At 44.7% G+C, this 15,246-nt stretch overlaps 1 protein-coding gene across 5 annotated transcripts in view; it reads right to left on the minus strand.

Moving 5' to 3' along the window:
• The window catches only part of LOC146340454 (uncharacterized), a 246,280-nt gene that overhangs the window by 97,314 nt on the left and 133,720 nt on the right, over positions 1-15,246 (minus strand). For 2 of the 5 annotated variants that reach the window (XR_014783706.1, XM_084803602.1), the window contains one exon: positions 5,180-5,260. The exons of the other annotated variants lie outside the window; for them this stretch is intronic. Coding sequence is in view for 1 of the 2 variants with exons in the window: in XM_084803602.1 (XP_084659728.1) it covers positions 5,180-5,260 (81 nt within the window). In the remaining variant the exon portion in view is untranslated. The remainder of the gene's footprint in view (positions 1-5,179; positions 5,261-15,246) is intronic. 5 annotated transcript variants of the gene reach the window in all.

Genomic DNA, 15,246 nt, shown 5'->3' on the forward strand with positions numbered 1-15,246 from the left:
ATCAGGGGAAACGACCTGCTACTGTCCTGGTAGGTGACTTGCATCTTGCATGCGCGTGCGCACACATAATCTCTAGAAGAGCCTGCAAAAAATATTTGTTCCAGGATAAGTTGGATTAGGCTCCTGAGAGAATCAGCAAATGGGTACTCTTCAGCATCCTCTACACCAGCTTCCCCAACCTGGTTTGTTCCCCAGATGTGTTAGACTACAACTCCCATAATTCCCAGCCAGCATGGCCAAGTATGGGGATTGTAGACCAACTGGAGAGCACCCGTTTGGGGAAGGCTGTTCTACACCATTTACACATCTGCACTATCTGCACCATCCCACGCACTTGGAGGGCTCCAGTTTGGGGAAGGCTGCTGTACTTTATTTACAAGGACCACTCTTGCTCCCCCACCCCCACACACAGTCAGATGAATTCTTTTAATAATATTGGAGCCTGCCTCCCCCTCCTCTCCAGTTGTGCATCCAGCTTCCACGTCCTGTCCCCATTGTCAGAATCAGGACTCGGTGAACCAAAGTGTAGCATTTTTCTTGGCACAGGTACAGCGTCCAGAATGCTTTCAGGGCCGGCCAATTCAAACAAGCCAAAAAACTGCTGAGCAGAGCGAAGCACTTTGGGGCCAAGATCTGCTTACATTCCCTTGCTGGAAAGAACTGGGAGGCCTCCCTCTCCCTCTCCCTCTCCCTCTCTCACAGCAGAGAGTGAACTTTTCTTGTTTTTAAGGTGGAATAGATATTGTGGCACAACTCTCCCCCTCAAACTGTACTGGAGCCCAGGGCCCTAAATGGCCACCCAGAAAGGTGTAGGTGATGGGGGAAGCCACAATTAGTTTAAGCACCAGCAGCTACACTGGCATGAGCATTCTGGAGACAGTCAAGGCTGGCACTGCTTGCCTCAGCATCCTTGCTTTCCACTTATTTTTTTTACAATATTTTTAGTTGGGGGGGTCAGCTGGATGCCGCCGTACATGGTTACAGACAGGGATGTACGAACCATCCCCAATCCACGTTCTCTGGGTGCCCTCCCTGCCCCTGCTCGCCAGTCCCCGGACCACGCTCAAACTCCTCCCATGCTCGGCAAGCAGCCCAGCCTCAGCCTGGCAGCCTCGTCAAGGTCCACGGTCACCATTTTTTGAAAAATAAAACAGCGATCACAAAAATGCGAGCATTTGTGTCTGTGCGAAAATGCGCACTTTCACGAAACTGCGCATTGTTGCACTCGTGTAAATTGCGTGTGTGCGAAAATGTGCATTTTCCACATACACATATGCGCATTTGCAAAATGTGCATTTTTGCACATACACAAATATGCACATTCACAAAATGCGCATTTTCACGCACGTGCAAATACATGCATTTTCGTGATCTCCATTTTATTTTTCAAAAAATGGTGACTACAGAGTTCGGCAAGGCTGCCAGGGTAAGTGCGGGTTGCTCACCGAGCACAGGCAAGGGGAGAGCCGGGCAAGGGGCTTGGCTCAGGGGCTCGGGGGTGTGGGCGGGGGGCGCCCACACTATCCCTAGTTGCAGATGTTCATTTACTTGGAATATATATTATCCTTTTCTGCAAGAAAATGGTGCTTATTCCCACATCAAGGTGTTTATAGTGTCAGGGCAGCTGAAGCAAAACCCATTTTATTCCTGCAGTCATGATGGTGCTGTGATTTCAGTGAGTCTATGCTGCAAAACTGTACATGCTCAGTGTATCAGAATTGGGAAACAGTGCTTCTGGGTTGGCTGGTTTTTGCACTATCACATCAGGACTGAAGAAGCCATTGTAAAGCATGGGGTGGCAACGTGGTGGTGGGGAGAAATGTTAGTTGTGTGCTTCACCCCCATAGTAATACACATGGCCATCTAAAAGGTCCCACCATTAATTCCAGGGTTCAGAATTACCTAACTGCACCACTGCCTCTGTCCATTAAAAAGAAAAGCTGAGGTAGGGATGTACGAAAATCACTTACCTTTCGCGGATTATGCTGATGGTTGGGGGGGGAGGTGTTCCATCCCTCCTCCTAGAATCCTCCGCAGCCGGCTGTGCTCCGCGGCAGCTCCTTGGAGCAGCCGGCCAGGCCCAGCCAGGCCAGAGCCGTCCGCAGCAGGATTTCCGGCCGCGGAGGGCTCTGGGTAAAAAACAAACAAACAACCCCCCCCCCAAAACCCGCGTACGCAAATGGCGGCAGCTACGGCCGCCGCCATTTGCGTTCCTTCTTTTTGGCCGTCTTAATCTACTTAAATATTTGCGTAGACTATGACAGCGAAAATAAAGGGAACGCAAATAGCGTAGCGGACGCTATTTCCGTTCTCCTTATTTTTGCTGTCTTAGTCTACGTAATTATTTATGTAGAGTAAGACAGCCCAAAATAAGGAATGCAAATGGCGGCGGCCATAGCCTAAAACATCTGGGTTAAAAAAAAAAGGCGTACACAAAAGGCGGTGGCTACAGCCGGCCGCCGCCATTTGCGTATGCCTTTTTTTTTTTTTTACCCAGTTGTTTTAGGCTATGTAAGTTTTTATGTAGCCTAAAACGTCTGGGTAAAAAAAAAAAAAAAAGGCGTACGCAGATGGCGGTGGCCGGCCGTAGCCGCCGCCATTTGTGTACGCCTTTTTTTTTCTTTTTTTTTTTACCCAGACGTTTTAGGCTATGTAAAAACTTACGTAGCCTATCACGTCTGTGTAAAAAAAAAAAAAATTGCAAATGGCGGCAGCAGCGGCAGCCGGTCAGAAGACCAGCTGCTGCCACCGCCGCCACTGGAGCCGCCGCCACCCGGAAGATCCGCCCCAGGTAAGTCTCATCCCGGGGGGATCCGCGGGGGAGCGGGGGGGCAGGCCGTTCCGCCACAGATTTCGGGGGGCTGAATGCACTGGCATTCGGCCTCCCTGAGATCCATGGCAGAATTCTCTGCCATCTAAGCTGAAGTGACAATCTCCAAGAAGAAAGATGCAGAAGGTTGACTGGAAACCCTCAGGCATCTAAACCTGTCAGGGTGGACACTGAGCCCATAGAATCCCAGAGTAGTTCTGATTCTAAGGAAGAGGAGCCGCTCCTGGGAAAGGAGCGTGCTCATCCTTCCCAAGGCCAACAGCTGACAGAGATTCCTCCCACTGGCATTCCTAGCATAGATAGCAGTCCTGGGAGTGACAGAGCATGGGAAGCAGACTTGCTGGACGCATGACGCCGATGCAGGGAGTGGCACCAAATGGAAGGCGCGGAAAGGAGGCGTAGTGCCCGGTTGGTGCACAAACAACGGTTGCACCCAGAGGATCCAAGGGAAAAGGGGAGGGACTCTCCCTAGCCCATAAGTTCAGGGTCTGCCAGTGATTCCCTTTCAAACGGGGACCAACTGTTCCAACTTAGGGCATAGGTACTCTGTTGCTCAGATCTAGTTGCTAACAGTAGAGTTGTTAAGTTGTAAAAGAGGAATAAAGCTTTGAAAAGAATCCCTTTGTCTGTGTCTGGACTTGGCTACTGGATTAGACTGAGAGAGGCCTCCAAGGAGCCCATGACAAAACCTGTATATTTTGTGCGACCTTGGTAGAGCTTTATCCAGAAGCCCTGGGCCACACCATCTCGTAGTGATTTTCTCAGGAGCTGGGGCGGGGGGTGCATGTGTGTGGGGAATGGATGTTGCAAGTGACTAGGAGGAGTGCCACATCAGAGGCTGGTGAATTTTGCCCCCACTCTACCCCTCCTGAATTTCACCAGCATCCCAGAAAATCCATGAACAACCACACACATCACTCGCATGGCCCTCAGATGGGATGGTGGAATTGGGAAGAGCATTGCATGCAGACTGTCACTAGACTCGGGTTCCAATCCCAGCTCAACCATGGAGTAGCCCTTGGTAAACTGCAGTCTCCCCCTCAGCACCACTGAGCCTTGCTTCTTTTTTGCTTTCCTATGCTGCATCAGACCTTTGGTCAATGTATTGTCTTCACATGGACTGACAGTAGTTCTCTTGGGTTTCAGCCAGGGGCCTTTCTCAGCCCTACACGGAGATAGGGACGTGTGGACTGTGTAGAATCTGCTCTGTCTGTGCTTCGCGGATTGTCAGGGGCCTTTTGTTCTATCGTCTGCCCACAGACGGATGCGAATATATATATTTTGTCATGCGGAAAAATACGCAAATAATTATGTAAGTATTTACATAAGTATTTACATAATTTACTTTAGTACGTAACATTTAGCATAGTGTCCCCCATTCCATTCAACGTTTCCTCAGCAGAAACCCATGTATTTCCCTATGAATTTATATGCGTAAATGTCGGGAAAGTAAAAAAATCATCTGGAAGTCCAGGGACTCCGTGCAGCCTGAGGGGGGCGCTCTGCAGCACATTCCTCAGGTTGGATTTTTAGAAATCTGAGCTCATTTTAGTCCATCTCGAATTTCTCCAGCATCCCTACATGGAGATTCTGGGGATTGAAACTGGGACCTTCTGTATGCAAAAAAATATGAGTTCTACCACTCAGCTTCAGCCTTTTCCCTAATGGTCTGTTCCACAGATCAACAAAGTAGCTGCTTCGGTGGGCTGTAAATTTACCATCAGACAGCCCTTGAGTCCATTTACAGCTCCTTCAGCCTCCTTCCTCTACCCTAGAATAAGCTATTTATCTCTTATCTCCTGTAGCATTCCAGAACCATCTAGCTGCCTATTACACTTTTAGTTAGCCCCTGTGGAAATCATAAAATCATAGAGCTGGAAGGGACCTTAGAGAACATCTAGTCCAACCCCTGCTCAATGCAGGTTCTGCATTCAATGACAGCGACACCATTGGAGCAAGTTGATGAGGACAAAGCTGGCACAGCCACTCAGTTTGGTTAGCAGTTACAGTGCTGGCCTTCCAAGGGGGAAATCCTGGTGTAACTCATCACTCATCTTGGAAGCTCCAGGGGTAGCCTTGAGCAAGTCATTGTCTCAGAGTTCAGATAACCACAGGTTTGCTGAGGGGCTATAATGCCAGATGGCTAGATAGCATCACGGATGCAATGAATATGAACTTGAGCACGCTCCGGGAGAGAGCGCAGGACAGGAAGGCCTGGCGTGCTATGGTCCATGGGGTCACGAAGAGTCAGACACGACTGAACGACTGAACAACAACAACAACAACAACAACAGGATACAAACAAATATAAAAAAAATAGTTGTATAAATGCTGCAAGCACCAGTTTACCTTGCCATGGAAGGTCAGTGCTATCTTAACGCTCTTCCTGTTTGGATGGAAATCTTGACAGTCCATCTGCCAACAGGAGATCTGAGATAAAGAAACATCAGAACTCATCAGTTCTCTCCCCACCCCTTTGCATCTGGAGAAGGACATTGACAATAACAGCGCCTTACGCCTACAAGCCCGGGATGGCCAAATCTGTCCATTTCTGGTCTGTGTCATTTTCACATTTTACCCATATTTCTGCCCATTCCATTTCTGCATTACTTTGCAATTAGAAATAATAAACCTATCATAATACATATTTTAAATGCATATTTGAATGTGTATTTCAGTACATTTACTCTGCCTAGAACTGTGTTGCACCATCGGAGCAGCATGGTTATCCTTGAGATCACGCACTTCTCCAAATTCTACAGTTCTTGGTTCAAAATATGCACAGAAAAATGTATGTAAAGGAGCATAGTTTTGTAGAAATGCATAGAGAAATGTGTAGAAAAATGAAAAAAAGTGTAGAAAATGTGTAGAAAAAGAAAAATGCACAGAAAATTTGTAGAAATATGAAAAATGAATAGAAAAATGTGTAGAAAAATGCAGATGCATATTTTTGTACAAATGCATAGAAAAATGAAAAATGTGTAGAAAATGTGTAGAAAAAAAAGAAAAATGCATAGAAAATACATAGAAAAACTGCATAGAAAAAGGATAAAATGCATAGAAAAATGCAAGGATACATATTTTGAGAGGATTATTGCATATAGACACTGATTGAGAACTAGCTTCCTTGGTGTTTTTTTTATTATGTTTTAATCTTGTAATGAACATCTCTTTGGGGGCTTTGCTGAAAAGCAGCTTATTTACTCACTTAAAAAGACAAGACAAAACAAGTATAGCCTGTGAATAATATGGGACTCCTTCCACACCATCTTTTTAAACTGTAAACAACACTACAAAATGTTGGTAAGTGTGGATGGAGCCTGGAACCCATAGCAGCTAGTTAGCAGAGTGGCCCATGGGGAGCAGTGTACATGGCTTGGAAAATCACTGGATGCCCGGCTGCCCATATATCCCAACTCAAAGCACATTTTAAAATTGGATATCATAAACCAGAAGTCCCTGAACCAAAAACATAAAGGGCAGCACTATATCGTACTTCCAGATGGAGGGTTCCTATCACTAGCTATCCAAAGGCATTGTGTGGCTATTCTGTCTTTCCTTCCTTCCTTCCTGGATCTTTTGATGTCAGAAGAAGGATGGAAGCAGTGGTGGAAAAACCCAGGAGGGCTACACATTTAAGACAATGATCTGGACCCCCCGTAACATTCTGTGACTGAGACAGTGCATAAGAACATAGGAAGGTGCCTTACATAGAGTCAGACCAGCTTCAAGCTCAGTATTGTTGTCCCTGACTGGACACAGGATTTCAGGCAGGCATTTTTCCTGTCGTACTTGGAGATGCCAGGAATTGAACTGGGGACCTTCTACATGCAAAGCAGGGGCTCTGCCACTGAGCCATGGCCCCTTCCCAACTGCACAATAAAATTTCACAATAAAAGCCTCATCTGGAAGGAACCATACTGGTGAGAGAGAGAGATCAGATCCACGATGTCTTATCTATGCAAGCTTCTCTCAGTGTTGATCTGGTATGAGTTCTAATTAATCTGTTTCAATTGGACATGTCACCTTGTGGGGAAAGATGCAGCTGGAATGGCTCAAGATGACTTCTTTTAATGCTCCTGTAGCCAGAATTCTCAAAAGCTACAGCTTCCCTTATATGCAAAGACCCCATTGACTGCCCACTAAGATGGGCTGCCCCCCTAGCGGGCTCCATATGCAAAGCAATGAAGGCCGGCACACCATTTTCGTGCCCACTTGGCAATCCCTTCTTCCCGCTGACTTGCTATCCATACTGCAATGGCTAGACAAAGCACGGGCTTTATTGGGGCATCTGGGCATGAGACTGACAGCCACGACCTTGGCCTGCAGAGGAGATGAGACCAGGAGGCTGTAGAACGGGAGCTGCAGATGCCTTTCCATTGTGCTTTCCACTCTCATTGAACTCATACTTTGATTGAGGTGGGTAGATAAATGTAGAAGACAATAATCCAGAGATGCCACACCATCTCCAGAGGAGAGAAGCCCATTGCCATGACAACATGGTTAGAAAGGGTGCCAGGGCATAAAAAAAACAGCCTGGCAGAGAAAAACATATGGTGGGCTGTGGGGTGGGTGGAGGGGGGAATCAAATTATCATCAGTCAATTGCATTGGTGCATGGCCAAAAGTAACTCCTTTTGACTTTCTACAGGGCAGAGTTTTGGGCTTACAGTGGTGTAACAGAGATTGGGATATGGTCGATAACCCTGAAAAGACAACTTCATCCTGGCAGATGGTCTCTGCATTCTCATTTGGAGGCCAAGCTGTAGGAGCCAAATGACTTTCTAAACCTTTGATTACTGACCTCTGTGTTCGCTTCGGGAGCCACAAAGGTACAAAAACTCAGCGTGGGATGACTCTTATAGTTTCTCATCTTTCTCTTCTTGGCAATTTTATCCTTCTGGCTGTTGGCCAACACCTCTACCCTTGTTAACTTCTGTGTTGCCAGTAAACACCTGCAGCTCTTTGTAAGAGAGAGATGGGGAGGGGAGGGGAGGGGAGGGGAGGGGAATTCTCCCCTGGGCTTGGACAGTGTTTCCCTGTTTATTCTTTTGTTACATTCGGAACACATAGATAGGACAATGCAGCACAGTTTGCCATAACCGCTGGCCCATCAGACATATCAGCCGAGAGACACACACAGTGGGTGAGATCTGGCAGAGGTCCATGAGCCACCACGATTATATGGCAATTTCTGAGTATCTGGGGAAGTGCTTAACACACCCTATTGACTTCATGGTTCCTTTTAAATTCCATATGCATTTATATGGATAGGTTGGATTCCAATTTAGTCATGCTTAGGGTAGAACCATTGAAATGAATGGGATTTAAATTACGCATGACTAAATTAAGTCCAACTGATTTCAATGAATGTACTCTAAATGTGACTAAGGGTGCAATCCTATGCGTGTTTAGACAGGAAAAACGTCCTGGAGGTCCCAGCATTTCCCAGCCAGCCATGTTGGCTGGGGAATTCTAGGACTGGGAATTGTAGGGCTTTTTCTCTCTCTCTAAAGATGCATAGGATTGTGCCTTAATGTTATAGTATATTATAAATCATTGGATGAAAGGTCTCTTGGAGAATGTAGCTCATGAATGAATACTTTACATAAAAAGAGGGGAGGAAAATAGATTCCAAGATATCTGGTAGAATTTTTTTAGAAGTCTATGCAGATTGAGAAGTAGAGGACATGTTCCTTGCCCTCTGTACTATCAACATCAAGCTGTGCTTTAATTTTTTTATCATCTCCCCTTCCTTTCTATTTAATTCTCCCTTTCCTTTCCCCCCATGCTTTTGTTTCCTTGCTTTTGTTTGCTTTTTTAAAAAAACATAATAGGCAAATTAGCAAATGTGAAAGTGATAACTGTAAATGGTTTAATATGTGAACAGTCCAATATTTAAGAATTTAACACGTCAGTGAGCTGAAGAGAAGGGTAGGGGGACAGAATCATGGGGAATGGAAGCTTATTGTTATATGTACCATCAACTGCATAATTGGGAAGGAAAACAAAAAAAAACCCCTTTCAATAAATAATATCATAGCTGCTAAGCCATGTTCAAGGTACTATTGCTGGTGAATGAAGCTCGAAGCAGCTCAGGACCAGGTTATCTGAGAGACTGCCTTCTCCTGTATAGGCTGCCCTGGTCTCTATGTTCTGAGAGGGCCGGAGCTTGCTGACTATATCACGGCCTACCGAAGATTGTTTGGCCATGCTGTGGAGGAGGGCCTTCTCAGTTGTGGCACCCACTATGTGGAACAACCTCCTCATTTACATCAGACAGGATCCAAGAGTGAAGTTGTCCTCTGACAACTGAAGACACACTTTTTGCCCAGGCATTTCCCTGACCACTAGCATTGCCAGCTACCCCTGGTTATGTCAATGAGATGTTTATTATTTTTATCATTAGTTCTGTTGTATTTTACCATGATTTTATTTTGTAAACACCTTTGGGATTAAAAAATAAAATAAAATCCCAAATCAATTTTCTGAACTCTCTCTCTGTCTCTCTCTGCACATAATACTATATCAGGTTTGAGGTGGGAGCATCTTTCTGTGATCTGAACTGGGAGCTTTGGAACTCATGACCTAATACTTGGGCTTGCCCTAGTTAACCATCATCACACCTCATAGCCCTCTTCATGCTAAGGGGCTGGAGGTGGGTGATTGGGAGGCAGTATGGAGCTTCTGCGCTGGCCAAGCCTGGTATTCACACCAGGCACCTGGCCTTCTGACCTTGTTTCTTCAGGCCAGGCTCCAGTTTCAACTCAAGGCCTCAGTGCCATCTATTGATGTATGAACATAATAAGCTACTATACCACTTACTTAGAGAAGCAAATTGTGTGAATGACTTGTACGTTATCTGAGCAGCACTAGCCTCCAGCACAGACCTGCACTTTCTCAGGACGTTCCTCCAGACAAAATGAAAAGACAAGAAACAGAACTTCAGGTAAGCACTACAGCCAGAGAACAGTGCCACCCAGGGCTGGTGTCAAGAAAGGATTGGAGCTGGCCACCTTCCAAGGGCCCACACTACAGCAGGGGGCCCACTGTTAGGAGCCCCCTGGACTGGACCTGCTCCTCCTCTTCACCATGGCAACCTGCTTGTTCACCTCTTCCCCTGTCTCTTGCTCTGACCCAGACAAAGATGATAGTGAGAAGGAGGAGCGGGAGATGCCACTGCCAACTTGCTCACTGGCTCTCTGCCTGGCAAGCCAGCAAGTGGCGACGATGCTGAAGAAGAAGAGGAAGAGCGAGCGATATTAGCTGGTGACAATGGCGGTGAGAAGGGAGACACACTGAGAGAAGAGGGGCCATTGAGGGTGTCACCCAAGGGCCCTTCAGAACCCGAAGCCAGCACCGGTGCCACCTACTGATTGGATGTGTGCCTCATGGAATCATTATGCTGCCTTATACTGAATTAGAACATTGATCCATTGAGCTCAGTACTGCCTCTGCTAACCTTCCCCCAGCTTGTACCCTCCAGATGTTTTGGACTGCAACTCCCATCATCCCAGACCATGTTGACTGGGGCTGATGGGAGTTATAGTCCAAAACATCTGGAGGGTGTCATGTGGAGGAATGCTGGTCTACGCTGCTTGGTAATGGCCCTGCAATATCTGAGGCAAATGTCCTGCTCCTGGAGACCTTTTTAACTGGAGATACCAACAGTTGGACCTGGGGACTCCAGCATGCAAAACAGGTCCTCTGCCACTGAGCTATGGCCACTCCTCACCTCGGAGCCTGGGCTAGGCTTGGAGTGGCCATACACCTTCCAGTCTAGATTTGGCTACAGTCAGCCTAGTCCAGACCTGACATAACTGTGGTATTCCATATGAGTTAATCAGTTGGTCTGGACTTAATACAGCTGATGATCTGGAAGCAGTGCTGATCTATTATTAGTATTCATATTATTTAATAACTATTTATTCATTCATTCATTCATTCACTGTACTTTTAAACCACCCAATAATTGAAGTTCTCTGGATGGTGTACAATACATTAAAAACATACAGTACAAATATTAAAACATAAAACATAAAAAAGTGCAAAATAAAACCAGAAGCAAAGAATAAAACCATTACATCACCATAAAACTAAATTAAAACCAACAGCAGAATAGTGTATTAAAAGCACTCAAAAAAGTTCTCAAAATGTCCGGGAAAATAAAAAGTTCTTCACCTGGCACCAAGCATCTATTTCTTGTTATTTTTTATTTATTTAGTACTGAACTGCAGACTGGAAGGTCGGCAGGTCAGCAGTTCGAGACCCGAGTGCTGCGTGACTGAGTGAGCTCCCGTCTTCAGTCCCAGCTTCTGCCAACCTAGCAGTTCGAAAGCAAGAAATTGCAAGTAGATAAATAGGTACCACCTCAGCGGGAAAGGTAACAGCGTTCCGTGCACCTCGATGTTCAGTCATGCCAGCCACATGACCACGGAAGCGTCTTCGGACAGCGCTGGCTCTTCGGCTTAGAAACGGGGATGAGCACCACACCCTAGAGTTGGACACAACTGGTTGGGGACACCTTTACGTTTTTTAATCTACCCAAAAGCTAATGTTCTCCAGGTGGATTACAAATACTTAAAAAAACTAAAATGGCATACAACAGTTAAAAATATAAAATACAATACACATATTTAAAAGAATGAAATACAATATAACGCAAAAGAGCATAACGTAGGTGCCAGGTGAGCCTCTCTGGGGATAGCATTCCACAAACATGGTGCCCCCACTGAAAAAGCCCTTTAATAATAAAATTAATATTATTATTTTGAAGAGCACTGGACAGTACTAAAGAAGAAATGAGGAGAATGTAAGATACTCACCTTGTCTGCATTAGTTGCCATCAAAAGTTTGTACTGAAAAAGTTTGAAGTCTGGTAATGCTTCTTCGTGGGGATCTGTCATTAGCCACACAACATTATTAAATGAAGGATATTTGTTTGAGTTATGCTGCTGTGTCATTAATGAAAGTTGGCCCCAAAGAAGAAGAGTTGCAAAACTGGACATGTGTTGTATCAAAAAATAACTTCCCCCTTTGAGGACTTCTCAATTTTTGTACTGTTGCCTTCTCTCCCTTCCTTTTCTTCTGGCCACACTTTTTCTCCTTTCTAAAATGTGATTCAGCGCTAAATAGGGATGTTGGAGGAATCCATCTGGATGATCAAGTTCGCTGAGCTTGCAATAATGCAATAATGCAAATGAATACTGGGAAATCACCCGGACCAGATGATTCCCAATTGAATGGTATAAAACATTTTCTAGCTTTTTAGCCCCCAAACTGTATTGTCTCTATAACCATATTTTTGAAGTGGGCTCCCTTTCTTCATTGTTAAATGATGCTTACATTACTGTGATTCCTAAGCCAGGCAAGGACCATACCTATTGCGCAAACTATCGACCTATATCATTAATTAATAATGTAGATATCAAAATATTAACAGAAATCTTGGCCAATAGATTACAACAGGTCATGGCTGTATTGCTTAGACAGGGGGATGATAATCTTAGATTAGTTGTTGATCTGGTTGCTTTAAATTCTGAAAGAACTGATCAGGTGGCCATCATTTCCTTGGATGCAGAAAATGCCTCTGACAAAATTCATTGGAAATTGAATTTTCAATTCAATTTCCACATCTACATTGACTAATTTTGGGTTTCCTATAGAATTTCCAGAATGGGTTAAAATTTTATATTCAACCCCTAGAGCAAGAGTAATGACCAACAGTTTATTCTCAGCTTCTTTTTTACCAGGGCAGGGCACCAGACAAGGTTGCCCACTTTCCCCATTGATATTCAATTTATGCTTGGACCCCCTGGCATGTGCTATCAGACAAAATAATACTATTCATGGATTTGTCCATTTTGGATTACAGTTTAAAATTGGTTGTTATGCTGATGATCTTTCGTTGTTTATCTCGAGACTCCAGTTGTCGGTTCCAGCTTTGATGAAATTGATTAATACCTCTGGTGAATTGTCCGGCTATTCAATTAATTGGTCAAAGTTGGAAATAATGCCAATTGGACATAGGATATACTCTAGTGTATTAGCCGATTGGCAATTTTGATGGTGCCCAGAGTTTATTACTTATTTGGGAATAATTATTCCTAGAGATATATCTCAAATGATTAGTTGAAATTTAAACAGGTTGATTAACGATTAAAAACGGCAAATATTTAAAAAAACACAATGTTTTGTTTCATAAATTCTTTGGGGGTTCCTCTCCACCAAGAATATCTTCAAAAAGGATGCAACTTCCAATTGATGAAGGCAGGTTCAGTTTTCCAGATCTAGCTATGTACCATCGGGCCTATTTGCTCACCTCTACTACATTTTGGTCTTTTCCACTCAAATTAAATTTTCCTCTGTGGTCAGTATTGGAATCTTCTTGTCTGGAGCCTCTCTATGGATGGCATTAGGTTCTCGGCATGTTAAGGTAGACAGAGCTCCTCCCACAATTTTGGCAGTTAGGGAAGTCTGGCGTATAATGTCACCCGGTTTGACCCATTTTCCCATGCTAAATTGACTTTATGGGGAAATCCAGATTTAAGAATTGGCAAGAAAATGTTTTTATGGCAGACCTGGACAGATAAGATGATCTTTACTTTAGATCAATTAGTGGGGGTTGATGATGAGTTTTTGGTGTTTTCAATTTTGTGAGATCAATTTGATCTGCCGGCTTCAGTGGAATGGCAGTATTTGCAATTGAAACATTTGTTGGTATCTAGATTCGGTCCTGATGCTTTTACTGCCTCGGAGTCTACTTTGCTATTGGAAATACCTATTGAAGCTGATCAGATGTATCGACCTACAATTCATGTTTATAAACATTTATTATCAATGAATAAATGTGACACAAGTGGTTTACAGCAGGAATAGAACAGGGAATTGGAACGTCCTATTTTGCTTAATCAATGGACTGCCATTTTGGCGTCTGTATTAGGTATGGTGGAGAATTCCGCCATGGATTTCAGTGAGGCCAAATGCACTGGCATTCGCCCTCCCGAAATCTGTGGCAGAACGGCCACCCACCCCCAGCCACCCCGCGGAATCCCCCCAGAATGAAACTTATCTGGGGCGGTGGCAGCAGCAGCTAGTCTTTCGGCCGGTGGCAGCCACCATTTGCATCCTGCCAAGCTGCCGTGATAGGCTATGTAAGTATTTACATAGCCTATCACGGCAAAGAGCAGGGACGCAAACAGTGGCCGCTACACCGTTTGCATCGCTGCACTTTCCGTGATAGGTTCTATGTAAGTATTTACGTAGCCTATCACGGTAAAGGCAGCCACGCAAATGGCGTAGTGGCTGCCATTTGCATGGCTGCCTTTACCGTGTTAGGCTACATAAATACTTGCGTAGCCTATCACAGAAAGAGCAGCGGCGCAAACGGCGTAGCAGCCGCCGTTTGCATCCCTGCTCTTTGCCCTGATAGGTTACGTAAATACTTATGTAGCCTATCACAGCAGCCTGGCTGGATGCAAGTGGCGGCTGCTACAGCAGCTGCCATTTGCGTCCGCAGCAGCCCAGCCATGGCCGGAACTCCGGATGTGGATGGCCCTGGCCGGCAGCTCCGCGGAGCCGCTGCGGAGCAGAACCGGCCAGGGAGGATTCCAGGGGGAGGGATGGAGCGCCTCCCCCCCACCGCGGAAGCCCCACAACAGAACAAAGGGATTCGTACATCCCTAGTCTGTATCAGACATTTCAATGGATCTTCGGTTACACCTTATTCAGCAAAAGCACTTGTTTCAGGTCTATTGGATGCCACAATGTCTTTTTAGTAAAAGCTTGTCAAATTCGGCTAATTGTTGGAGGTGTAATGCAGTCAATGCTTCTTTTATTCATATGTTTTGGAAATGCCCAATGGCCACCTCCTTTGGGGAGGAAGTTATTGTACGGATAGACTTTGCATTGGAAACCTCTTTAATATTTACTGATGTAAATATTAATTTACTTACCTGCTTCTTTTCTTTTAATTTACTTACCTGCTTCTTGGAACGTAACACATGGTCAGCATAAATTGATTTTTCGTGCCCTTTTGGTTGCTAAAAGACTGATACTACAGTATTGGAAGGATAAAAGCTCACCGCCTATAATGCAATGGACTGAAGACTTAACAACACTAGCAACATTTGAAAGAGTGGTATATAGGCATAACTTGCAAATGGACTTATATGGGGATATTTGGTCTGCTTTTTCTGAAGTTTATGTGTAATCTTTTTTCCCCTCGAATATTGTAATGGTAGAAATGGAGGATTTTGAACATGTTGTATCTTTATTTTCATTTCATTCTCTTTCTTTTTAGGTTTTGTAATGTTTTCAGTTTGTTTTGTTTTGTAAAATTTCACAATAAAAGATTAATTTAAAAAAAAAGTTCACTGAGCTTTCAGTAGCTCAACTTCTAAGACTCCGACTTGCTTA

The sequence above is a fragment of the Heloderma suspectum genome, chromosome 6, assembly GCF_057233095.1.
Source record: "Heloderma suspectum isolate Gila_16-S chromosome 6, 16-S_ref, whole genome shotgun sequence".
Lineage (NCBI taxonomy): Eukaryota > Metazoa > Chordata > Lepidosauria > Squamata > Helodermatidae > Heloderma > Heloderma suspectum.